Source organism: Zingiber officinale, chromosome 1B (assembly GCF_018446385.1).
Source record: "Zingiber officinale cultivar Zhangliang chromosome 1B, Zo_v1.1, whole genome shotgun sequence".
Taxonomy (NCBI): domain Eukaryota; kingdom Viridiplantae; phylum Streptophyta; class Magnoliopsida; order Zingiberales; family Zingiberaceae; genus Zingiber; species Zingiber officinale.
The window spans coordinates 125,823,108-125,850,027 of NC_055986.1; the positions used below are offsets into that span (position 1 = coordinate 125,823,108).

Here is a 26,920-nt window from a genome sequence, read left to right on the forward strand (position 1 = left end):
AACCTAATTTCTCCTCCTCCCTCACGCACGCGACGGTGATCTTCTCTCGGGCGGAACCGCAGCAAAGCTAGGGCTTTGTTCTCCGGCGCCGGCGAAGGCCTTTTTCCGGCCGGTCTTCACAGATTTGAGGTCCCCTCGTTGAAGAGAGCTCGTGGGCACGAGGAAGGGTTGAAATCTTGAGGTTTGAAGCTTCACCCGAACCCTAGACCTCCTTCCTCTTCTCGGTTGTAAGTCGAAGCAATCAAGAGTAAGTACTACTCACCTGCGGTAGGAGTAGTTCCGCGATTTTGCTTTCTTCTTTTCCTTGCCGAGCATGAACAGATTCTGTATTGACTTGTTTAAGCATTTCGGTTGGATTTTTGCTAAGCACAGCATGGTTTAAGGAGCTTTGTTTTAGGTTGTGACCTTGATGAGCATGCTCTGTTGTGTAGGGTTTTACAGTTTCGAATTTTACAGTATCAAGTTTCCAGTTCATGGTTGCTGCCGTGAGTTCATTAAGGATACAAGAGGGGAAAGGTTTAGGGTTTGATATGTAGCTGTCTTGTGCTATTAGTTCCTTTATACCGTGTAGATTGTAGCATTTCTTGCTTATGCTGTTAAGTTCCTTATGCAGTTAAGTGATAGCATATTCTGCCTATGCTGTTAGTCCTTTATACCATGCAGATTAGAGCATTTCCTGCCATGGTATTTCTGTTTTCGAATTTTTTGATGTCCGAACAGCCTCTAGTCCCAGCACCTAGTTATGTTTTAAGCATGTCTTTAGCACTTCAGTGTTGTACCCTTGTGTATCTACCTGCTGCCCATAAATTCCAGCAAGTTTGTCTTTCTTTTGGGACTGTGCAGATGGGCATAAACAACCTTGTTATAACAATTCAGAGTTAGCTTATTTTGCTACCTTATCTAGCATTCCAGTGTTTGGTTTCTTTGCATTTCAGTTGCTTAGTTTCCTTTGCATTTCAACATGCGATTCGGTTTCGGAATTTCACAGCTTGAACTCCACAGCATGCTTAGTTTTGCTTTCACAACATATTTAAGTTGTTTTTTATTCTTTGTAGCATAGCCTAAGGAGCATGGTTGTGCTAGGAAACCTTAGAATTTGTAGGTAGAAAGGATGGTAAAGTGCTCCATTTAATCTGCTTAGGGGTTTTCGAGAAGTTCTAAGCAAAGCAAGTCCAAGGTCAAGATAGGATCCTAAATTTCAGTATTTGAAGAGTAAGAACAGCCCATTATTTAGTTAGAATGGTTTAGCATTTTCCTTGCAACTCAAAGGGCAAAAACAACCCTTATTTAGTTAGAAGGGCAGCCTTTATTTAAAGTAGGCAGTATTTGAATAGCATGAGCAGTATTAGTTTTTAATTCTATTTCATTCGTAGATTTTTAATGATTCACGTGTGCAAATTTTTGTTATTCACATGTGCAGATTTTTAGTATTCATATGAACAGATTTTAGCATATAGTAGCATGCTGATTTTTGTTTCCCTTTGCTTTAAGATGTGCATGAACAAGTTATAACATATAGTAGTATGCTGATTTTTGTTTCCCTTTGTTTTAAGATATGCATGAACAGATTTTAGCATATACATGTTTGCACATAGCATTTAGTTTGGACTTTCCTTGCTATAATGAGTAGCTATAAGTAAGAAAAAGACCAAGGTCTAGTTAAAAAGAGATAACAAGTAAATTAAAGTAAGAGGCTAGTACCCGACTTCCGAGGTTGTCGTTAAACAGATCCAGGTGACCGTTTCCGAGGTCTCGGCCCTAGTAAGACCGAGGTCTTTACCTTGTGGGACTACAACAGTCTCTATTAGGGAGCGCGCATAAGATGGTATTAAGCCTGGGCCCAAAGAAAAAGAAGAAGAAAGAAAAAGTGAAATTAAAAGATTAATTTCAAATAGGAAGTTATAAGTAAATGAAACAAGTATAATCTATGTTTAGAATCAACAGAAGTTTAGTTCCTTTAATTCTAAGCATACAACATGAGTTTCATTACTTTTCTTATCAGTTTAGTGAGCATGATTAGTTTTATTTCCAGTATTCAGCTTTATTCTGGTATATCATGAGTATGCAATTTATTTGAGTACCTTGCTATTAGATGAGTACATGTAGCTTTTCTTTTAGCATTTCAGTTTCAGTATCGTTTGCATTTTTATGCACTTCGAGTTTTTGTGAGATAGTATAGTACTTACTAAGCGTTTCGCTTATAGATCTATTTTTCCTCCTACTGCATATAAAGGAAAAGCTAAGATATGAAAGGAAGGCGACAAGGTGGTGGTGATGAAGGTGTGTGATGACTGGACTATGGAGAGATCCAGAATGAGCTGGCAAATTGCCAAGACTTTTCTGTTTAGTTCTTTTAGTTCTCTTTTAATGTTATCATGCAATTGGGATTGTAGTTGAGTTTATTCCGCACTTGTAATTAGTTTTCTTTTATTATTCGTGGAGTGATATAGTTGTTTACTATTGCTAGAGTAGTTTCTTTCTTCTTATTGTGGTTTTTATCACTGCGTGATTGTGAAAAGTATGTTCCAGCCGCCTGTGGCTGTGTATACATTGTTTGTATTATTGATTTAGTCACCGGTACGGGGGAGACTCTATCGAAATTTTTCGGTAGGAATTCCTCTGAGCCGTGATAAATCTAACTGATGCTAATATTAGCATAAGCGACACTAGTAAGTAGAGTAGTAGTTAGGTAACGGTCGCCCTTAGAGAGTAGTAGTAAGAAGGGTGTGTTCCATTCTCCAGCATCACACACACATCTGCATCAGCCTTGCCGTCTCCAAGTAAGAAAGTATTTAAATTCTTTCTTTATTCTGCTTTCCTTATTATTAACTGCAGTATAGAGTATTTGTTTGTGAATGCTTAAGTAAGATAGAAGATTTTGTTTCCCTTTTCTATATTCATATATAAGTATGATTAGAAGGGTTAGAGAAGCTATCAAGCCTTTTCCTCTGCATAATTAGATGTCAAGAAGAGGACGTCCCCGTACCGTTCATACTGAGGACCGAGTTCAGGAGAACGAAGAGCCCAGAACCCCTGGGCCTATTCTCTCTGAAGTTGTTGCTCAACTTCAGAGACAAGTAGCGAGCAACAGCAAGTGATTGCCAATCTAATGGCCAATCAGAAGCCAGCTCCTCCCACTCCCCCAACCATTAATGTGGATACTCCAGTGGTGATTGAAGTCCTATCAGTTGCCCTGGAAGTCGCCACAACACCTAGAAGACAAGAAGCATACCTCATCCAGTTGCTGAAACTAAAACCAGAAAGCCGAGTCCTGTGGTGCTCAGGCTTGGTTCAAGACACTTGAGAGCACAATGGAGCTTCTTGACTGACCAGAAGTCGAGAAGGGTAAGTGTGCCTCTTTCTGCCTATCTGGAGGTGCTTGTAGGTGGTGGGAGCGAGTTAAGAGTAAGAGAGCAGTCAACCAGATGAGCTGGGTAGACTTCGAGACAGAGTTTTACGAAGAAGTCTTCCGTCAACGGATCACCAATAAACAGTATGAGGAGCTTATGAAATTCAGATAAGGTGACCTACCAGTAGAAGAAGCGGTCAAAAGATTTAACAGGCTAGCTTACCTTTGCCTAGAGTTAGTAAGTACAGTGAAAGAACGAGTTAGACTGATGCTCCTAATGCTGAGACTAGAAATAACACCTAATGTGAGTAGTGAAACTCACCGACCATAGATTGGTGAAGAGCTGGTCAGCAGGGCATTAGTGAGCACTATCTGAACAGCAACAAAGCACAACAAACGCAACACAAGCCAGTCAAGATAAGATAAGGCGGTGGGAAGCAGAGAACCCGGTCAGTAATCAGGCTGGAAGGACAAAGATAATAAGAAAGACCCAGCGGGAAGATGTTCGGGTGATGCAGAGTATCCAAAGGTATTTCCAGAAGGGCTACCTGGACTACCTCCCAACAGAGAAGTGGAGTTTGAGATTGAATTGGTTCCTGGTACCGCTCTAATTTCAAAAGCTCCGTATCGCATGTCTCCAGCAGAGTTGAAAGAGTTACAAGCACAACTACAGGAGTTACTTGACAAAGGCTCCATTCGCCCTAGTCACTCACCTTGGGGAGCTCCTGTGTTGTTTGTCAAGAAGAAAGATGGATCTATGCGAATGTGCATAGATTACATAGCTCTGAATCAAGTGACGATCAAGAACAAGTACCCCCTTCTCAGGATCGACGACTTATTTGATCAGTTAAGAGGGGCAACAGTGTTCTCAAAGATAGACTTGCGCTCTGGGTATCATCAGCTGAAGGTGAAAGAAAGGGATATACCCAGAACGACGTTCAGGACCAGATACGGATACTACAAGTTTGTAGTCATGCCTTTTGGTGTGACTAATGCGCCAGCGGTCTTCATGGACTTGATGAACAGGGTGTTCAGAGAATACCTTGATAAATTTGTCATTGTGTTCATCGACGACATTCTAGTCTATTCCAGAACCCCAGAGGAGCATGACACGCACTTGAGAATAGTTCTGCATACCCTACAGCAGAAACAACTTTATGCTAAATTCTCAAAGTACGAGTTGTGGTTAGAGCAGGTGGTGTTTCTAGGTCACATAATTTCTAAAAGAAGGTATCCAAGTGGATCCAGCCAAAATAGAAGCGGTTAACAACGGGAGTAGATCAAGAATGCCAGGGAGATCAAAAGCTTCCTTGGTTTAGCTGGGTACTACAGGAAATTCGTGGAGGACTTTTTTAGGATAGCCTCTCCACTAACAGCCCTCACCAGAAAGAACAAGAGGTTTGAATGGTCAGATAAATGTGAGCAGAGTTTCCAAAAGTTGAAGAAGAGACTGACCAGTGCTCCTATTCTGATTGTTCAGTGACAAGAGTTTTGACATCTACAGTGATGCTTCCAAGATTGGCTTGGGAGCTGTACTCATGCAAGACCCAAAGGTTGAGCTAAGTTAATTGGCCGGCCATAGCTTGGAGCCCAAGCTTGATTGGCCGGCCATATTAAAAGGGAATTTATTTTTAATTAAAATTATTTCTTATGTGGATATCATGGTTTTAAAAGAGAGTTTAAAATTTAAATCTTTCCTTTTATAGCTTTTTACAAAAGATTAAGAAAAGATTTAAAATCTTTCCGTATTTGTAGATTGAAAGGGAATTTTAATTTTTGAGAAAACTTTCCTTTTAACCATGTTCATGAATTAAAAGAAAGTTTAAAATTAAATATTCTTTTTTATTAATTTCTATTAAAAAATAAAGAAAAGATTTGATATCTTTCCTTATTTGATGATTGAAAGGAGATTTTAATTTTTAGAGATAACTTTTCTTTTTGGAAATTATTCATATGTTTAAAAGAAAGATTTTAATTTATAAAATTTCCTTTTTACTAACCAATCATGAAGGGATAAAATTATTGGAGAAATTTTATAAATTTCTGAAAATAAATTAGGAAATTTTAATTCTTGTTTATTTAAAACTCTCCTTGTTTTGGAGAAATAAGTGGCCAGCCAATATTATTGAAATAAGGAAATTGATTTTTAATAAATTAATTTTTCTTTTTCATAGCAAAAGAATTAAGGAAGTTTTTAATTAAATTTCCTTATTTGCCAAGACTAAGGAATATAAAAGAGGAGGTAGAGGTGCCTTCAAAAGAGACGACTCTATTATTCTTTTCCTCCCTCTCTTCCTTGGTGTGGTGGCCGGCCTCTTCCTCTTCTCTTTTCTCCTTCTTGTAGCCGAACTATCTTGTTCTCTTGGAGTCCTTGTGGTGGCCGGATCTAGCTTGGAGAAAAGAAGAGAAAGGAGGCTTCGTTCTTGCATCCCTTGGAGCTTGGTGGTGGTGGCCGAACCTCATCCTCTCTTGGAGTCTTGTGGTGGCCGAACCTTGCAAAGAAGAAGAAGGTGTCTGGTGGTTTTCATCTCGGAAGATCGTTGCCCACACAACGTCCGAAGTTAGAAGAGGAATACGGTAGAAGATCAAGAGGTCGTTAAAGTTTACAAAGAAAGGTATTACTAGTATTTATTTTCCGCATCATACTAGTTTATTTCTTTGTAAGAATTCCAAATACAAGAGGCTAGATATTCTAGGTTTCAAATTTATGTTTCGAATCGTGTTCTTTTGTTTTTATTTTTCGAACTTGTGCTTCGATTGTTCCTTTTGGTTAACCTAGAGTTATTTAAGGAAATTAAATATTAGCTTTCCTTAAAAGGCTTTATCTAGGCGGTGGTGGTTGCTCCCATATCCAAGAAGGCCATGTGCCTCGTCATGCAGTCCTGGAAGCCAATTTTGGAAATTAATATTTAATGAAATTAATAACATGGGTGAATTTGGATTGATTGTGTTAAGTTCCGCAGGAGATCCAAATCTAAACCTAAAGGAACATATATGTTAAACTTAGTATCAAACGTATTAAGTCCTGTAGGCGATACAAGTTTAATTTAAAAGAACACATGGTAGCTAGGAAAGGTTCAGACCTTGTACAAAATTTTTGTACAGAGGAACCGGTACGGTCTTCCTAGAACTAACCAACAATAGTATGTCACGCTCCGGGTAGTCCCTGCCCGAAGAAATTTCGGCAGCATCTCCCCTGTACGAGTGATAATCTGAAACTTCCTACAACAATCCAGATACCTCGGCCAACACGGCCGGAACATATGTATAAATAATAAGCAACAACCACACAGTATGATAGTAAACAAACCAAACTAAAACAACGATACGGAAATCATCTAAGTATTCCTACTCAACTACACCCATAAGGCTCAAAACTTATATCCTACTCAACTACACCCATAAAACACAAATCACAACGACGCAAATAAAATTAGCTTACTTCTTCTGTCGTCCAGGCAGACATGTAGCAGAACATATCCAAATAAAATCCAACGATAATAAAGGATCATACAAGATCCAAGTGTCAAAACCAGAACAAGTCTAAAACATAGTCTAATAAGAAAACCAAAAGTCCAAATAAATATCCTCGCGATCTGCAGGGGGACTAGCGATTGGAACTCTCCGGACAGCCTCAACCTGAAAATAGTAATAACAACGGGGTGAGTCAACTCCTCAGCGGGTAACTATTGACATGCATAGTAAGAAAATAACCAATAGCAATAATTATGTGTATAGTCTCTTGATATATGAATGATAAATGCAAACTGAAATATATAGGAGAAAAACTGTACTAACCATGACCTGGTATAAGGATAACAAGGGCGTTAGACCCAGAGTATCATAAATCCTGTATGCATGTCAAACATATGTAGCATATAAGTGCAGCAAACACAAGCAATAAATGCATCAATGCGTATGATGTCAATGACATGTCCTGGTCACCCCTACTGCCAATCAGTCATCTCACACACGATGGTGAGACTGAGTGGGTAGGGTTGTGACAACCATGCACTCTGCCATCACTGCTCCTGATGAGTGACCGAGTGGACAGGATGCTGTTGGAGTACACCATCCTCCTACCCCAAATTATAAGTGGGGGAGCACAATGCTCTCATCTCCCTGAGCCAGTCCAGAGGAGGGGTCCCTGTCCTGCTACAACGCTGCGTCACACTACCCATGAGTGGACCAATGGAGCCCTTGACAGAGCAACGTGTTGCAACACACCCTGCCTGATAGAAACCACTAACCCATGAGTGGTTGTGTGTGCAGATCCATGTAACTGGCGATGTGCTCAACAATAATGGAGCCAACAATCTCACAGCATGCAATCACGCGAGATGATACATGACACTAAAATTATGTTTGGTAGGGTGTAATCTGTCTTGTAATGTAATCAGGTTTACATTACAAAGCTGATTATTTTGTTTGGTTTAATTTTAAACTTGTAATGTAATGTAATTTGAATTACAAAAAGATAGTGAAGTTTTGTAATCTGCATTACAAAGCAAATAATATGTAATCCGATTACATTACGAGGTCACCGTTTAACCAAAATTTAAATGTCGAATATACCCCTAGTCCACTGCGACCGCTGCCCACCGCCATCGGCCGCAGCCACTGGTCGCCGCTGGCCGCTAGTCGTCGTCGGCCACCGCCGGCCTTCGGTCACCGCCGGCCGCCAGTCGTTGTCGGCCACCGCCGACCTTCGGTCACCGCCGGTCGCCGCCGCGGGCAGCCGGCTGTCGCCGCGGGCCGCCGGCTGTCGCCGCGGGCCGCCGGTGGCCGCCGCCTACCGGTCGCCGCAGGTTACCGGTCGCCGCCGTCGCCCATTGGCCACCGCCGCCCGCCGTCGGTTGCCGCCCACTGTCACAGAGGTGCTGCGGCCATCGGTAGAGGTCACATGATATTTTTGTCATTTTATAATAATACGAATTACATTGCTTATAAAAAATAATGGACACCAAACAAAAGAATATAATTACCCTTGTAATCAAAGATTACATACATTAATTACCAAACGTAGTAATGTAATCAAGATTACATTACATTACATTCCAAATTTGATTACATTACAAGCTAGATTACATTACAACCAACCAAACATACCCTAAGCATGGAAATATCCTGATCCTATCCATCTCTACCAAAATGTGTACCAAAAGACATATGGATCAAATAATATGGTCTAGGTACACAAGTCAGATAAGGTATAAAAACCTAGGTCCTGAACATAATAAGACATGGTTATGTCACTACCTCTTTAAGCATATAAAATCAGGTGGGTACTAATATGGAATGCATAACAAGTAAGCAAAAGCAAGCATGTAACATGTATCCGGTAGTGACAAACCGATGCAGATAAGAAACAAAATTATTACTACTTGTTAAAAACTATTATGCATATCAAATGACATATCTAAAAAGATAAGTCAAGGTACCCACCTCCAATAAAAAGGTCCAATCCAGTCCAAATCCGACGTCGAGATACTCGTCTCGCGTCAAAGTCCTGTAATTAATTGTACATTTTAGCTAAGTTTAATTATAAGAAAATAGCTAAACCAAATTATTTTCTCCAGGAACCCTAATTAAATAGTTAATTCCAGTTAACTATCCCTACTCCGAAACTTAGGGTTTCATTCCACTGCTCAATTACATTAAAACCTACACATGAACCTAATTCATCCACATATACAATATTCATTTCATTCACTACTCCTTACCTCAATTTACAACCGTATTCACAGTCGTAGAAACTCATCGCCAAAATATGGTGGCCGAAATTACAAAGAAGTTGCTGCTAGGAAATAAACTGGAGTTGCTGCTAGAAACCAAAAACCCTAATAAGCAATTTCCTTGTCAAACCAAATACCCCAAACCAACCATACACATTTACTCACCCAAATCAGTGGTTAGGGTTGAGGACTACCTCGGATTCGACTGCAAGGAGTGTGAGGGAAGAAGCTCCGTGACTGTGGGCAAAAATAGGAGATGTTGGCTGGCCGGGAGTCCTCACATCGAAGCAAGAGGAGAAGGGAAATGACTTCGTTCCCGAGAGAGAAATCAGAAGGCTAGGGCTCCGACGACGTCGACAGTAAGAAGAATCGAGGAATAAGGCTCGGTCGCCGATGCTAGGGCAGAAGAGAAATTAACCCGCGCTAGGGCTAAAGAGGCGCGACACTCGGCGATCAGTGGCGTTGGCGACCGGGATCTCCACGGCGAGTGGCGACGGCAGAGGAGGGAAAATCGGGCGAATCGGGAGTCGGCGTCGGCTGTGGTGGCGATCGACGCCGTCGCTCGGTGAAGTGGCGAAGCAAGGGTGGCGCGAGGCGTCTGCGTGCGTCGGGTGTGCGGCTCGGGAGGGAAGGAGAAGAGAGGCTTTGGCTTCCCTTGGCCATTGCTTTTGTACCGGGGGAAGAAACCGTCGCGGAGCGGTTTGGGCAAGGGAGGAGGCGACGCGAAGGAGGAGAGGAGATGGCGTCACGGCTAGGGCATGGGTTCGGGGAAGGAAAAATAAGAAAAGAAAAGAAAAGAAAAAATAAAAAGGAAAAAATCAAACATTTCTTCGCTTAAATGAGATAGCCTAAACAGGCTTTCCCGGGATCAAATTTTTTTTTTTATCCCTGTAACCGAAGCAATACGGTCTCTGAAAAATTCTTAAAAATTTCGAAAAATTCCCTTATGGTTATTTGTCCTTTTTCGGTATTTTATACAGCGAGGATAGGGGGATCGGTCGATCGAACGAGGACTCATCAGAAGCTGAATTTGGACGGGAAGACGAACCGATTCAAGCAGGATCGGTCGACCAAACCAGGGGATTGGTCAACCGATCAACGATGAGTCAAACCTGATCCTGAGATCAGTGGATCTGGACCAAGCTTAGCTTGGCTATTTAAGGAGGGCTCGACCAGTTGTTTCAACAACAATACAATTTTCGAAATCAAGAACGAACAACTGCTGTTCTCTTCAATGCTGCTTCGACAACCGACGAAAGACTTCTAATTCTATTGTTGTCGATAATTTTGTTATATTCTACTTCAAGTTTTGTAATCTTTATTCAAACTATTAGTGATTGCCCGCCGAAAGCGATCGACGATCGCGGATCTTGGAGTAAAAGTCGTCATATGCTCCGAATCAAGTAAAAAAAATTATGTTAATATTATTTTTATCTTGTTCTTTATTCCGTTACGTTAACTTTAAATTTTCTAATAAACAAACGAATTAGTTACGAATACTATTCATCATCCTCTCTCTCTTTTAACACGTCATCAATTCTACAATTTCTAAGACATGAGACGACTGGCGACAGCTTCAGATTTCGTGGGACCCATGGAGAGGGAGGAGAGAATAATGACGGTAGAAACTCATAGCTAAACAGTTTGTAAAGTATTTAATTAGGATCCCTTCTCCCCAACAATGTCAGATTTGTTTCATTTCGTTGTCGATCAATCCTGACACAGCCCCTGTAGTGTGCTGTTTCCCGGATTTCCCTTCCAAAGGCCAAATCGATGTAATTTTCCAATTTAACGACCTGCCAATATGGGCTCGTCCCGGGCCGGAGATAAGCGCTGCCCATTAACAAAACCGACATTTGAAATCGTTGGCTCACGGTTACGGCTTACACAACTTTCTTTCCCTTGAAAGATATGTGTTTCTCCCGCACGTTGGCACGCTCTTCGTAATTTGCCGTTTCTTGCTCGCGGAGTTGGTCGCCGGCGATAACACTCCTCTCGCACAAAGAGATCTTCTCGACGGTAATCCAGTTAGAATAGGTCCTCTCCCTTCTCCATTCCCAGTCTTTCTCTGACGACATTTTAAAGCACTTAGAAACCCTAATTTCCGGTTCCGACTGTCTACTTGTACAGTTGTAAAAAAAATCCCCCCTTGTGTAACCCTCCTCCCTCGCGCTTCTCTCGCGAGCCCCCGGCACCCGGCCACCTACCGGCTCGCCGTCGGTTGGCAGGGCCGCTGCTGCACGAAGCCAATTCCGCCTCCTTCTTCCCCTCCGCCTTCGTAAGCTCCTCTTCCGGCCGGCGAGGTGGATCAGCACTCAGTCCGACCTTTTGAACGTGCAGTGAGAAGCCGCTGCTTCTTGCTTCTTCCTCGCGTTCACAGTGACAACTCTTTCTATTCCTGCGTCCAGACCGCTTGTTGCAGTAGTCTGTCTATAGCAGGCCGTATGTCATGGATTGTTTAGTCTTACTAACTGAATTTGGTGGTTTGCTAATTATGGGGTTCTGTTTATTAGATTGGCTCTGGAGCAAGCAATAGGCCGTTGATTCTGCAGCCATATGTTGGGAAGCAAACTTTCCGATTGAGGTAGATTGTTACCTTTCTCCCTTCTGTGGCGGGTAATCTCAGTAAGAGTTGAGCATCGTGGACCGTGATAGTTGTTCTGTTTTGTGGTTGATCAAATTGGATTCTTTTTAACAAATGGCCTAATTTAAGGGGTGGGAATACAAGTTATGGGTGATGACATACTAGTGGATGATGACTCTATCACAGATGAGACCTAGGTGCCTCTGAACTATCTAACAATTTTTGTTCGTTAGCAATGTCACCAAGTGTGATGTGTTGGGCACGACACACTTAGATACTCTTTGGTAGTAGTAACATCCATGAAAAAGTCCAACCATGTTCACTGATTGCAATTTGACATTTATTAGATATTCTGCTAAAATTGATGCATATTTCTTTGGCAGGTGTTTATGCTCTAGCATTAAGTTTTTTCTTGCACACTGAATGCATTCTGATGTTTGGTGGACCAACCTTAGGTGGGGTTGACAATAAATTCTAGAAGTTCCATCTTAATAGATTATGAAAGTTTTAATTTCATGCAAATGCTATAAGCACTATATGCTCATTATATCCTTTTTTTACCTTATTTAAATAATTTCATTGAAATTGTTCACCTTTACTAATTTCAAGAAAAAACATTCTTTTAACTCTATAAAACTTGCTAGAAAAATACATTCAAACTTTAAAACTGCATAAATGATTGCAATTTACATATGAAATACTCCAGTTTCAGTGAAACTTAATGGGATTGTTTTATTGAACTAGTAGGAAGTAAACAAGAACTCCTCCTGAATAGCTCAAACAAACAGCCTAGTCCAAATTACTTGAGCTTCATTTCACATTGATGATTATGTGCAATTTCTCTTGCTAGGGGTCATGTGGGAACTCACTTCTTTTGATGTGATGAGCAAACTACAAAATGTGCTTTAAGAGCTTAAATTAACTTTACCATTCAAGATGCTATTTAGAGAAGTTGAACATTTGCTTCTCAGGTGACTAGTGTGCTAAATAGATTATTAGTGTCTGAAGTCAATGAGGAAAAATTATCAAAATAAATGGAGCCTTTTGAAGAATCACGTGTCCTCTCCCTTCCTAACAATGAAGGGTTTAGACCAACATTGGACAAGGATGTGGTGCATATTGCTCTTTTTAGGTCGTAGGTAACTCCTACATTCGAGTTGCCTAAGAGAAAGGAGAAAACAACTTTCCTTGCAATAAAGACCAAAACGAATTACAAGAATGAAAGACCAGTCATCTGTATGGAGGAATAAGATTGTGTTAAATAGCTTCTTGGTATTTGGTATAAAATAAATGCTCTATTGGCTTCATCTATCTGTTGTTTTTCTTGTTTGCTACTAAACACTAACATGGACATTCTAATTTGATCCTTACATCCGAATTGATCAAGTGTACTTTTTGTTTTCTCAAAATGTGTTGTTATGCACCTAGATTCATATATTCTGTTAGATGCTCATACCAAACTCTGAGTCACGTAGGATTTTTGAAACATTCTAGTCTGTTAACATTAGATGTGCTTGATCTATGTCATGAGGGTTTCTTGGTGCAACTGTCCAGTCATACATCTGGGTATGAAGTTATAAGAATAATTGTATATCAAAGAATCATTTCTCTACCTTCTCTTGCAATTGGCAAGAGAAATCTCCTATAACAATTGATAGCGTATAATGCCACTAATGGTTGTGAAGAACAGTAAATGTTTTGCAGAATTTTAACCTACCACATCTTCCTCTCTCAACCATACTCCAAAAAGCCCCCTTTTCTCATACCTTTTTTTTAATCTGATGTTACTTCCTCTTTTGCTAATGCCTTAATTTCAGAATATTTAACTATGATATTTGTAAACTGATTATGAATCTTGAGACACTATTTTAATCTATAACTACTGTATTTACATATTGTATTAGAAAATAACTAGTCATACTATTAAGTTAATATACCAGTAATTCTACATACTTGAAGTCATCCTTTTGATCATAGTTTTGTCCCTCTATGATAATTACTTTTAACTTTTCCTTGTAGTCCATTTTTCATAGTTTTGGTTCTTCATTTGCACAACTTCTTCTTGAATTTCTATGGATGTTGTAAATTTTCATCAATTTTCGTAGCTTTATTATTCAACTTGTAATCTAGAATCTGCTTTGCACTGTGCAATTCATGTTTTGTAATTGGCATGTTACTTCAACATTTCTTTGATTTTTTGAGGCTAATTTGGTCTAGGAAACTTTGCTTGTAGATGAGCAATGGATCACCTTGAGGATCCATCAAATGATGCACCTAGATTTCAATGGGGCAAAAAAAGAGGAGTTGGTGGTGCTAAGAGAAATTTTCTGTTCTATGAGTCATTTATGATTGATAATATCATTTATTCATTGTATGACTCTATATACGCCTATAATGAGCTTGGTGAGCCTCATATTGGGAAAATAGTGAAGTTATGGCAACAACCAGACAACAAGAGGAAAGTGAAACTTGTATGGTTTTTTCGCCCTAATGAACTCAATAACTATTTGGAAGATACTCCATTGGAGAAGGAAATCTTTTTAGCCACTGGAGAGGGTGCTGGTCTTTGCAACATTAATCCGCTGGAAGTTATAGTTGGCAAATGTTCTGTGATTTGCACTTTAAGGGATGAGAGGAATCCACAGCCATCAAATTATGAATTGGAAACGGCAGATTACATATTCTATCGCACCTTTAATGTTCAAAGCTTTACGATATCTGAAAATTTTGATGAAAAGATAGCTGGAGTAGAAGTAAAGTATTTTTTAAACCATAAAGAAGATCAGTTAGATTCTAAGACTGAGGTGAAAGCTGACACTGATAAAGTAGGTCCACTGATTCCCATTCCACTCAGTACATCAATGCCAGATCCTTTGAGAATTCTAGAGAACGCAGAAAATAACAGCATCAAACCTGCTGCAACTTCCTTTAAGAAAGCGGCTGATATTGTTAGCAAACTTTCAGGACAATGTCTTCCTGACAAAAGAGGATCTCCAAAAATGGAAATTACTTCAGAAGGTGGAAATGTTGAAGATGATTCAGTATATGATAAAAACATATCTCATTCAGGCTTAGTTGATGGTAAATATCTCAAAAAAATGAATATTCCTGCACAAGTCATGAATGCCACTCATTTAAACAAGAATGAAGTAGAGTCTAATGGCTGTAATTCTTCAAGTCATCTGCGCAAAGAATCTTCTGAAATGAGGAGCGATGCTCCAGTTGATAAGATTCTCAAGAGAATGGACACTAATGCTTCTAAAGAAGCCATGAGTCACCCTAGTTTCCAAAAACCAAAGATGGAGTCCAATGGGGCTGGCTCTTCAAAAGAGATTCTTCATTTGCACAAAAATTTGTCAGAGAACAGGAACCTTGTTGATGGTAAAACTAAAATTGTAGATGGACCTGAGAAAAAGTCTCCTCTTTTGGCAATGACAAAAAAGCATTCTGACACTGAGGTTTTGCAAGTGACTAGAAGGCCAGATGTGGTAAGACTTACTTTCTATGTACATATACTAAGACTTACTTTCTATGTACATATACTAAGCAATAGGAAGTAGGCCAGATGTGGTATTGCTCACAACTTGAAAAGTATATGCTAATCATTGTCCTTTTCCTGTATCCTTTTTCTCGAGTTGTAATAGCTCAAGTGTTTTATTAAACCTTAGTATGGAATTCTTTATTTTAATTCTACGGATGTATGCAGAAGGGGCGAGGGGGGACTCCATGTACTATTTTTTTTATACTGTGCAATTACAATTGCCCCCTCTAAGATTGAATACTAACATATATTCATTAATTTGGCCTCCAAAGTTGAAGGCTCTAGGTCTGCCATTGACTATGTGCCTTTTTTTACGTATGGTTGTTGGTCACCCCACAACAACTTGGATGGTATGATAATTGTGCACTTCATGGCTAGGTCAAAGAGACATTTCTACCTCATCATGTAATTGTATGGTTGTTACACAGAACTCTGCATTAAACTATTTTTGTCTCAAAGATCATAATATTTGGTTTCTTTAAATTGATATACATATGAGAAGTCATTTCATGGGGAATTATATAAAAAGTCACATTGATTAAAAGTTGTATTCATTTGGCAGTAGAGGTTATGTGCTGATACTATTTCTTGTATTTTTTTTCCAGGATAAAAGCAAATGGTTCAAAATGGTGAGTAGCATTTTACTTTCCTGACCCTTTTCTTTATGTTGTTTTACTCTTTTTTTTTGCTCATATACTGAATGTCAACATGCCATATGTTAGCTTCACAGTCCCAATGTGGTACCTATAATTAGATTATATGTGCTCCCTACATGAATGGCACATTTGACCTTTTCCTTTCATGATCATGAAACTTGCTGACGAGCCAATAATATCAGTCATAACAAGATGGCAGTCTTTTAGCAAACAATTTGATTCACTGCTTTAATTCTAGTTGTACATGTTTGAATGCATATCACCTCACATTAGAATTTTCTCAGAATGCAGTCTTTCTCTTTTTTGTCTGTAAATGGATGCACGAGCGATACTATCCTCTTTCTAATCCTCAAGTAGTAGGTGAAGATTTTTTGGGAAAATTAATGCAACTTTTAGAGTTCGTTGACCATTGGTAAGCCATATTTGTCTAATGGAACAAATTATATTGTTTTATGTTTATGTTGTATTGGTAATTGTCATGTGAACGAAGGAGCTAGACTTTGTTGTGTGGCATGATGTACTCATAGCATGAAATAATAGGATTACAATTTTATATTAACCCAAATATCAAAGTCTTACACATTTGGTTGCCAATGCCATGTGGTGTAATGTACACACCTCATTGTGTTTGTGCAGTTAGTGGCATGGCTAAACCTGTATGCAATTATGGTGCCTAGCTGCACTAGTTAGTGTCTACTAGTCTGTCAGGATGGCAGATAACTTGTTTTTATTCAGTATAATCCATGTATATTGCCAGCTCTTGTTTGATAGAATAGAGATGAATCTTATAATTCTTCAAAACCTTGACCATTTTGGTTGTTCGATTTCAATATTTTACTTCACATGAAATATCCAGAAGTGGGAGGACAGAATACAAAAAGCTGAGAGGGAAGGAACTCTTGTATTTGTGGAGAATTTGGACCCATCATATGCATCATCAGAAGTAGAGGTACTTGCCATTCTTTATATTTTCCCATCACCAACCTCATCTTATGTGAAGTTATACCAAAAAGTGAAGACAGATGCACTTCTCTGTTGACCTGAATTCCCTTCTATGTGTCCTTTATAATCTATAAACCACAAACGTGTTGAGATTTTTGGCAGTTGGTCCTGGACTGACAACATCCAAGTCTCATCTTGCAAAAGATGCAAAAATAAAAGAACACTTGGTTCATTGTATTGAATATTTACTCAAAATATAGTAAAAATGGTCAGAGCTTAAATATGCTTGCTTCATGTGCACAAGATGTTAAGTCTTACCATATAATGTCTGATAGTCTATTTGCTTCTAAAACTTCAAAGTCAAAATTTTATTTATTTGCTGTCAACAAAAGTGAAGCCTTTCTTAAGCTACATAAGCAAGTTTCATTTTACTATCAGCCATGCCTCTCTTGTTTTAGTATTCTTTGTGCGCATGGACAAATCTCTATTGCAGAGCCATCCCTGTTAAATTATATATTTTTTCTTCTTAAACTAGTGCCTTTCTAGACTTCATTGGGTGCAGTAAGAGCTTTATCTTGCGAATCTTATTTACTGGAGCAATCATTTCAGAGGAATAATCTATGCAAGTGACTGGAAATATTCATGTGCTGGGCTTAAACTAATACCATTGGACTCAATTTTGTGCTTGTTTGGACATCTACAAATATTACTGTTGTTTTTTAAATAGTTAAAATTTCATATAATTTTTGGAATATCATAGTTGTATATTAATAATATTAACTAACTACAATTCTAAACCTCTAAGAGGAGATGAAAGGGCTTGGCAAAAGATGAGACAACCTCAACAGTTGCAGAAGAATTAGAAAATGGGGATTACTTAGCAGTATGGGTGAGAGGGAGAGACAAAGTGGTGGCATCTTACTATTGGTTAGAGGCATAGCTTTTTCCCTTATTCTGTCTTTCCTATAATTGTTACACGAGCCTTCTGTTTCGTATTGGAAGCAGTATGAGAAATAGGGGAGAAGGTATTAGGCCATTAAGGATGCAGACTGCACTAGCTGTTCAGTTTATGGTATTATGTTTTTCAAAGAGTAAGTTGGCTTAGCTGGTTGAAGACAAACATTTTAGCATTGCACAATTAGGGGTGGGTATTCGGTTAAAACTGAACTGAATTAACCAAACCGTTTTTTTTTTTAAAAAGACAAACCGATAAAATATTGAATAAAATATTGGTTAATTTGGTCGAAAACCAAATTAATCAAATTAACTGATTTAAAAAAAAAAACAGTTTTTTTAAATTAAATTCGGTCAGTCTTATAAAATAGGGTCTAAAAATTCAGTTTGGTCCAAGAATTTGGTTAATTCGATCTATTTGGTTTAACCGAATAAGAAATTTTAAAACTGAAACTAAATCGAATTAACCAATTTTTTTTAGAAAAACAATTGAATTTCTGAATGAACTAAACCGAATTTTAAAATTCAGTCGGTTTGTTCGATTTAATCAAATTTTTACTCACTCCTATGCACAATTAGTTTAAAAGCTTGTGTCGTACTAGATGGCACGGGCGAAACATTTCGACCAGCACGACACCAACACTAGCACAAGGCCCCGTGGTGGTCGTGAAGGGGTTGTGTGATCACTATGGCCGTTGCAGAGGCATAGCGTGAGCCATGCAGCCATCGCGGAGGCGTCGTGCGAGTGTGGTGGTCGCCACATACTGAAATCGCATCATTCTAGTCATAAATTGAAACTCCTATACGGCTTGAAATTTTAAATCATGGGAGAATCTTTATAAATGTAGAACCGCCATATCAGCGGCCCCCTTAGAGCCGGCCCCATGGATATGGAGGGAGGTATCATGGGAGAATCTTTATGCTTGCATATATTGTTGTGCACTGAGATAAAACCTTGCACACATTTTTTTTTCAAATTGTTGCTATAGCCTTTCCTCCTAGGACTTATAATCCACGCTCTTGTCTGTCTCTATCAATAACAAATGATGTAAAAGTATATGAAATTTCTTAATCTAGTCAGGTAGAGTCAACTAGTTTCATGCTTATCTCCTCAGGCAAGGTCTTCACTTCTATGAAGTTTTGATGTTTAATCTGAAAATTATGGAACACATTGAAATTAATTAACATGACTTCTTCTAAGCTTCCTAGAGGCTTATATTTCATAGCTAAAGAGTAGATGAGTAATCAAACTTCGGGTGTCTACATTGTTCAATTGCCATTGAATAATTGAGCGTTCATATGCAATGCATTGTGCACTTTTAGGTTTTTGGTAGCATTTGAATCAGTTACATACTAGTATTACAAGTGTTTTTTTACTTTCAAAATGTTTTTCTTCTATGTAGGATATTATTTTCACTACCTTGCAACTAAGTTGCACTGCACAGATGGTACCACAAGCTACATTTCAAAATCCCAATCATGGTATATGATCCTTTGAGCGTTCATACTGATACGTCTGGTTGGATAATTACATCAAATTATTCTTGTAACTTCAGGTCAAGCATATGTTATTTTTAAAACAAGGGATGCAGCAGATTTGGCAGTTTCAAAAATCAACCGAGGATGCATTTTACTACCAAATGGAAGGTATTACTTGCTACATCTGAAATTTTTAATAACTACGAACAAAATATTCCAAAATTTGTTATTCATGGAAGTTAATTAGGTATGGTGTTACATTCTGCAAACAATTTTTGGTACTAGGTGTGGTTTTTTGTTGCATGTTGAGTCTTGATTTGTCAGCTCATTGAGGTACTATTTCCTCAGGTAATGGGACAGTTTTTTTTTGTTGGAAACCTAAACCTTTCCCTTTCACATAAGGAACAAAGATTTACTTGTTCTTGTTTTCGTAAGTCCTTCACCCTCATCAATCCCACCCTTTGCCCATAAGTCCCTCCTTGCTAACATCCTTGAGCCATCCAAAATCATCCACGAGCTATATTGGTTTTCTCATCCTTCCTAGATCATGCGGATTAGCTGAATTCCTCAGTTTGCTTGACCTGCTAGGCTGTCTATCCTGACTGGATCACCCGACTTGCATGGATTGAATCAAGCACACCCAAACTTGCTTGACAGATCCGAACCAATCAGGCTGCCTGAATCACTTGTTTGTTGGTCCGTCTAGGTCATCCAACTTGTCAGGATTGATTGGCCAACCAGCTCGTTGAGCCCCATTGGACCGTCAGTCCGATTAGCACTAGTTTGTGTGACATGGAATTTATTTGTGACTCAACTAGCTAGTTTTCTTCATTACTTAAATATACATTTAGAAATAAAATTAGTGAATTTGCAGAGAGACTAATTAACATAGGTAGGTTTGATCAATAGTCTCAGTCAGTTCAATATGCAGTCAATGTGAGGCTCTCTGCCAGTTTGACTACTGAACCATTCGCTTAAAATTGTCTGATTCGATTTTGATTTCAATTTTTATAATTTGATGTAATACAAAGATTGTACCACATAAAAAGTGTTAAACATTCACAGACCATTCAAAAAAATTGCATCCTGCTTTAGGCCCTTCTGAAAAAGGATAATTTTCTCAATAACTGAAACTATTATAGTATGCCAATGAGTATGCCTACTTCCTATTGCATCTAATCATATTTTGTCCCAATGCACTGACAAGACTGTTTGATCATGAAAGATTGTACCAAGACAATTATTGGATGCTGCTCCCTTCAACTAATAAAATGCAACCCGTGACTAGGTGATGTTATCATTATATAATTCATATAACTAGCAGTATGAATGGCATTGAAAATATTCTTGGTTATTACAGCTGGTTCCAACTTCACTGCAACACAAGCATTGATTCCTGCTTCCTCACCTGTTTCTTGCTAGGCAACTTTATTTTCCTTTTTTCTAGTAAGGCAACTTGTAGGATAAGAGGCCCCTTCATTATCTCTCTTTACACAGGATTTTCATGGGTTATGTATTCTAAACAGATAATGTTGGGATCAATGCCCCTCACCACAGGAAAAAAGAAACTAAAGTCTATTTTGAATCATTTTTGAGTCAGTTAAACTTTATCTTAGTAAAATTTTAACTATTCAGACATCATTATCATTATGGTTTGTGCCTTTTGAACAAACACCCAGGTAGTTCAGAAAAATTGGGTTTCAATAATAGCTGCAGCTAGCTGCTCCTATTGCATTAAAGGAGCTGGTTGATGTGAGCAGTGATCAATAAATAATTTTGTAAAATTGTTAGCTGTTTGGGAGTTCAGAAGATGCTCAAGGAATGGAGGATAAGTTTAGATTAACTATAAGAATAATAGTGATGCAGCATGACCAAAATTTTGAGATAGATTGAATTTTGAGATATCAGATGGATCTTTGCTAGATTTTATGGTATGTCAGAGATTATATATTTGTTGATAAATGACGATAAGCTGATTTTGCAGCAGCATCAAATATACCATGAATATCAACTATCCAAATAAACATTTATGTTTAAGTTGATCTTTATCAATTTTGAAAATTGGGAGCTATGAAAAGTTTGCTCTAATTAGAGATTTTTCCCTTAAGTTAGAATATGAAATAAGGATGATGACTGAAGATGTTGAAAACATATTCCCTAGATTCAGAATTGGAATAAAGCGAAACTTGTTTTTCATGATCTTTAATGAAGAATCCTTTTGATGAAAAGTGCTTCCAAGCTATAGATAAAAATACAATGATCTTAATTTAGCTCCTGGCATTAGACACTTAGAGCTAATGTGTAATATGTGATTCTAACGTCCAACATTGCTTGTGTCTACATGTCTATCTTTTTATGTCAGTATGAACAAATTTATGACCCATATTCTACATATCTGCTATCATGGAAGACATTGCTCAGTGTTGAGATTAATTACAAACTTGTCATATCTGGGAGTTGTTTGGTAAAATCCAAGTAGGTGGCTGCAAATGGCATCTGCACCAACTGAACTATTTGCAGGTTTTGGTTGGAATATTAGTTGTCAATTCAGCTATGATTGTGCCTTGAAAGTTGCAAAGGCAAGGGACTTAAAATGCTTGTGTTTGTTTTTAAGATGTAAAGTAACTAAAATTATGTAGATTCTACTTGATATTTTTTGGACAAGTTGAATCAATTAGTGAAGGTGCAATAATTCAATAAAAAACGATTTAGGTATTGCTGGTGTTGTATATCATTTTGGATTGGCCATTGGAGGAATAAGATCCAGTTAGTCTTCCTAAATAGTCGGGAGAAACAGGAGTCATAGAATAATGTGTTTTTTTAATATTCTATTATGATATATGCATGGTAGTGAGTCATCATGGAAAAAAAACCGTCCTCAGTTATGGTAATTGTCTATTGCAGTCCCCTTCTCTGCAGCAAAGGACTATTGGAGGTGCCTAAATCATCTATTCGTGGGCATCTTTCAGTAAATAAGTTCCTAACACGAGAGGCGGTAACTAAATAATAATTTGTTGTCTGATTTCATGCACATTTATTTTTTTTTATGAATATTGTTATAAATTTAATTTTAATATTCTGATTGCTTTGCTTATTTTGTATAGAGAATGGCTGTGTCAACATCGCATTGTTCGCAACCTAACACAATTGAATATGAGATGGCTATGGAATGGCGGCTTAGTGAAGAATTGGCAGGCAGGAGCTTGAAAATCTTGCACAGGGTATTTTCGTCTTAAATTATGTCTTGCAACTGAATTTAGTCTTTTATTACTAAGCACTGAGTCTGATAGACTATCTTCCATTGTCTTTAGGAACAAGCTGATAAGTTGAAGGAAGTGAAGAAGAGATTGAAAAGCAAATGAAATGGCTATTAAATCTCCGACTACTCTTTTTAACTGTCCTAGTTTGAAATTTGACTAGGTTTGGTTTTATCAATCTCCTGCCATGTTCTAAAAGCTGAAGACATGTTCAATTGCTTCATACTTACCAGACTATTCTTATAGGGATTTTGAGGGATGCACTGGCTTGGGCAGTTGATTTTTGAAAACCGAGGAAAGGAACCTGACCTAATCTTGGTACGCAGTCTCACTGCTTGAAGTTTCAGCAACTTCTTAACCAGAGATTAGAATTGTGTATATGTGGCGTAGTTGCTAGAAATTGCACCGGTAGAGTTCTCTTTCACACAGTCTCTGCAGCATCTTCTGCCTTTATACAGAGTTTCGTCATCTAGCGGAATGAATTGAGATATTGGATTAATGAACGCTGGTTATGTAAGCACATTACTGATCAATATAGAAAATCAGGCATTAACTTTTGGTGCAGCTGAAACAGCACCCTGGGTTATTATGATTCACAGCAAGCTTGTGTCCATGGGTTTGCCGTTGAATTTTTGCAAGATTACATGTCAACTTATTAGTTGTTAAAGTTGTAGAATTGTTTCATTAGTTTAGGTAAACTCGCACTTTTTGTCTTTTCTGAAGTGCCTTCATTTTATTATAACTATATGTATGTCATTTACGGTAATAGCATATTTGCAATATTCTAGTACTCATGACACATGGTAAATGTTCGAGAACTTTACTTTGAATACATGAATGATGCGTTTGGTACGTTGGATTAATAATTCTATTTCTTATGAACGATTAGGAAATATAATTGCTAATCCCAAACGTCCCAAACCAACGGTGTCTAATGCAAATATTTAACACATGGACCTCATATCAAATATAATGTACTGTTGTCTAAGAGCTGCTTTAATGAAATCTTAAAGATGTGTCATTAAGTGCAGTATAAATAAACATGCCTATCAAAATACAATACACACGTACAAATACGAGACGTTCGCTAACAAAAGTATTAATTATCTCGGCACGACTTATTCGTAAAAAATATTGTCCCGTGGATTTCGATTTCTTGCATTGATGATAACCTTCAATATTTTGTAGGTATATCTCCTATACCTAATACACAGTAATTAAAACACTCGAATCTGTTCCCATTTCTTAGCCCTAGCATATTAGATTAGATTGACCAATACCTATACGATAAGGCAAACGGATTCCACTTGTGGAGTTGCAATTAGGACACACCTTCACATATCTCTTCATCATGAGACGAGCATAACAAGGACAACCAATTGAACTGTGATTTCACTTAATTGTTAGTAATAAATTAATTAACTGTCGGCAGACGTAGCTTAGATTCTGCTTGTTGCACAAATATATCAATACGAAAGAGAGAGAGGAATATATTCCAGCTCCAAACTAGCTCATCATCGATGCATGCATGAAGAACCATGCATGCACGTTGACTTCGGCAATGCTTTTTTCCTTGGATATTGAAAGATTCTTCACCCATTTGACTTGGGCTTGAGTAGCTTATAATTACGTACTGTCATTGTTTTATTTTTATTTTTATTTTTAATTCGAGGAATAATGAGATGACACGTCGTATTAACCTTTGAGTTAGTCACTGATCTTGGTGATTAATGAAAGATGGAACAATTTTAGGACGTGATGCTGTGGGATATACCATGCCACCGAGGAGTTGACAAAACCAATTAGTCGCACTTTTCTTTTCTTTTCTTTTTTTAATCAGAAATGGAGTATAAAGAGGAGAGCTGTAAACACTTGATGGTTATTCCAGTTGTCTAGTAGGGAAAGCCTCAGTCTAAAAAGTAGCTACACTATAATTAAGCCATTTAATTTCTTACAAATTAAAAGAAGAGTTCAATGGATTCGTTATACTAAAGACTATACTAAATTACGAACGAGAGAGCTCAGCTCGCAGTTTTGCTCAAAGATTCTCGAATTCGCCTGCAGAGAAAAGCTTCCCTTCTTTTTATACTAATTATGATCCAAGAGACAGCCCCAGACATTGCTCAGATGCCGATTCTTAATTAATCGCCTACCTACCTTTTCTCTTAATTATAAATAGAGGTCAATCCATCCTCTCTCGATCGTCATCACATATATCGCAGCTCCAAATCCAACAATTAATTGCCATCGGAATGTACCGTGGAAGCAGCTCAAATCCTTCTGGTAAACTCCTGTTTGTATCCTAATTAATTAATCTGTAAGTATTTCAGAAACGATTTAAATTTGCACGCATGCAGGCGGTAAGTCTGCAGCGAGGAGGCTCGTGGAGTATGGCAGGACCTACGTGGTGAGGCCGAAGGGGAGACACCAGGCCACCATCGTCTGGCTCCATGGGTTAGGCGACAACGGATTAAGGTCAGACACCAGGCCAACTGCTGTTTATATATATAAAACATAATTCTATCTTGTTTACTTGTGCAGCTGGTCCCAGCTTCTGGAATCACTTCCTCTGCCAAATGTAAGTGCAATTACGAGCTTCGTCATGCTCTCGGACAGGGGTGCCATCTAATTGGAACTTCAAAGTTGTTTTCCTGCAGATTAAGTGGATATGTCCGACTGCTCCTACAAGACCTGTATCCATGTTCGGTGGATTTGCCTGCACAGCATGTAGATCTGCATTCTTGTTGATCATGAATTAAGCATTTTTTTTTTAATTTTTTATGTAAGCATCGATCGTTTTTTTCCTTTTGTTCTTTCTGATAGGGTTTGATGTTACGGAAATCAAAGAGGATGGCCCTGATGATGTTGATGGACTGGATGCTTCGGCTGCACACATTGCAAATCTTTTGTCTTCTGAGCCATCTGATGGTGCTTTCTTTTTTCTTCTTCTTCTTCTTTCTTTTCTGTGTTGTTTCCTATGATGATGATATATTATTGATCAGTTGCTAGCTCCTTAATTAATTTGCTCGAATTCATCCAGTGAAACTCGGGATCGGTGGATTCAGTATGGGTGCTGCCACTGCCTTGTACTCTGCAGCATGCTTTGCACACGGCAAGTATGGAAATGGCAGCCCCTACCACCCCATCAACCTCAGTGTAACTGTCAGTCTCAGCGGGTGGCTTCCATGTTGCAGGTCTGCAAACTCTCTTCGTTTCGGAATCGCCATTAATATTAATTTTAAGAGAATGACCACATTCCTGACATGAATCCAAAACAGGACTCTGAAAACAAAGGTCGAAAGTTCACATGATGCGGGGAGGAGAGCTGCTTCCATGCCAGTCTTGCTCTGCCATGGAAGAGGTATTTAACAATTTGTCAAACAGCTACGATAGATAGGACAAAAAGAAGAAGATTAATTTCGATTTCCTATTTTTGAACTGCAGGGGATGGAGTCGTTTCCTACAAGCTCGGAGAAAGATCTGCAGAGATTCTAAGAATCTCTGGGTTCAGAAATCTCATGTTTAAGACCTTTAATGCGTATGTTCTCAGAACTTAAAATTTTCAGCTCAAAATGAGCTTTAATTAATATATTAAAGATTAAAGATTACTGGAATTGAGCAGGCTCGAACACTACACTGTACCTGATGAGATGGATGCTGTCTGCAAGTGGCTTACGGCGAGGCTGCGGCTCGAGGGGCCTCGCACTTAAACGAGAGGAGGAGAAATGGACTATAGTATAGTAGACACATCATATTTCTTCTATGGTTGTGAATGATATCGCTTACTTAGCAAGTCTTGTTGCTTTAGCTTTGGCTTTGGCAGTGTATTAATGGATACGTGATTGTATGGTTGTGTATGCATCTTCCTTCACCAGCGAATGACCTTCGTTATGTTGCTGTGGCTTAGCAAATGGTCATTAAATATATTTAAATTTAATTTTGTTGTTATTTAAAACATATCTGAATATTTTAATGATGAATAAAATGTTTAATTTGTTTTGATAATTACGACTTGATTAATTTAATTCACGATAAGTGCATGTATTCATTGTTCATTCATTTTTGTTTATTTTTATTTTATTAAATAATTTGAAACCCTTGCTACTCTGCATTTTTTTAATATTTTTTATTTAAAATTTATTTAGAAATAGTTTGAAGTGACGTTTATTGTTTTTATTATAAAAACAACTGCATAATATAATTGAAATAACAAGCCCAATTTTATTTAATATATCCAATTTTAATCTATTAACTTTAGCTACTTAATTTTGTTCATAATTTTATTTAATTAATTATAAATCGGATTTTTATTTTTATTAGTTGACAGTGAATATCTTGCTTCTGATCTAGATCCTTATAATTTGGATCCTCGAAAGTTTTCTAAAAGTTTTTCAAAGACCATCTCGATAAATCGAGAAGTATT

General features: G+C 38.1%; 2 protein-coding genes across 3 annotated transcripts; both read left to right on the plus strand.

The window, feature by feature from the left end:
* Window positions 1-23,211, plus strand: LOC121977643 (protein ANTI-SILENCING 1-like). Of its 2 annotated transcripts, none has more exons than XM_042530104.1 (10): window positions 1-247; window positions 13,902-15,156; window positions 15,815-15,838; window positions 16,722-16,814; window positions 19,165-19,243; window positions 19,318-19,408; window positions 22,145-22,235; window positions 22,345-22,461; window positions 22,552-22,660; window positions 22,744-23,211. In XM_042530104.1, exons 2-9 carry the CDS (start codon window positions 13,909-13,911, stop codon window positions 22,600-22,602), a joined length of 1,794 nt encoding a protein of 597 aa, XP_042386038.1. In that variant the 5' UTR covers window positions 1-247; window positions 13,902-13,908; the 3' UTR covers window positions 22,603-22,660; window positions 22,744-23,211. The 2 variants fall into 2 exon arrangements, with proteins under 2 accessions (XP_042386038.1, XP_042386044.1); XM_042530110.1 differs by lacking the exon at window positions 1-247 and adding an exon at window positions 12,052-12,123.
* A 1,465-nt stretch (window positions 23,212-24,676) lies between these two features.
* Window positions 24,677-26,405, plus strand: LOC121977660 (acyl-protein thioesterase 2-like). The gene is made up of 9 exons (XM_042530120.1): window positions 24,677-24,780; window positions 24,855-24,972; window positions 25,039-25,075; window positions 25,155-25,224; window positions 25,321-25,425; window positions 25,538-25,691; window positions 25,776-25,858; window positions 25,942-26,035; window positions 26,120-26,405. Exons 1-9 carry the CDS (start codon window positions 24,750-24,752, stop codon window positions 26,205-26,207), a joined length of 780 nt encoding a protein of 259 aa, XP_042386054.1. The 5' UTR covers window positions 24,677-24,749; the 3' UTR covers window positions 26,208-26,405.
* The last annotated feature ends 515 nt before the right edge of the window (window positions 26,406-26,920 follow it).

Excerpts from the sequence above, each read along its gene's own strand:
- LOC121977643 (XM_042530104.1), top strand. The coding sequence starts at position 13,909 with ATGGATCACCTTGAGGATCCATCAAATGATGCACCTAGATTTCAATGG. Across the intron at positions 16,815-19,164 it reads ATGCATCATCAGAAGTAGAG|GATATTATTTTCACTACCTT; the intron begins GTACTTGCCATT and ends TCTTCTATGTAG. Across the intron at positions 22,462-22,551 it reads GCTTGAAAATCTTGCACAGG|GAACAAGCTGATAAGTTGAA; the intron begins GTATTTTCGTCT and ends CATTGTCTTTAG.
- LOC121977660 (XM_042530120.1), top strand. The coding sequence starts at position 24,750 with ATGTACCGTGGAAGCAGCTCAAATCCTTCTG. Across the intron at positions 25,076-25,154 it reads AATCACTTCCTCTGCCAAAT|ATTAAGTGGATATGTCCGAC; the intron begins GTAAGTGCAATT and ends GTTTTCCTGCAG. Across the intron at positions 26,036-26,119 it reads ATGTTTAAGACCTTTAATGC|GCTCGAACACTACACTGTAC; the intron begins GTATGTTCTCAG and ends GGAATTGAGCAG.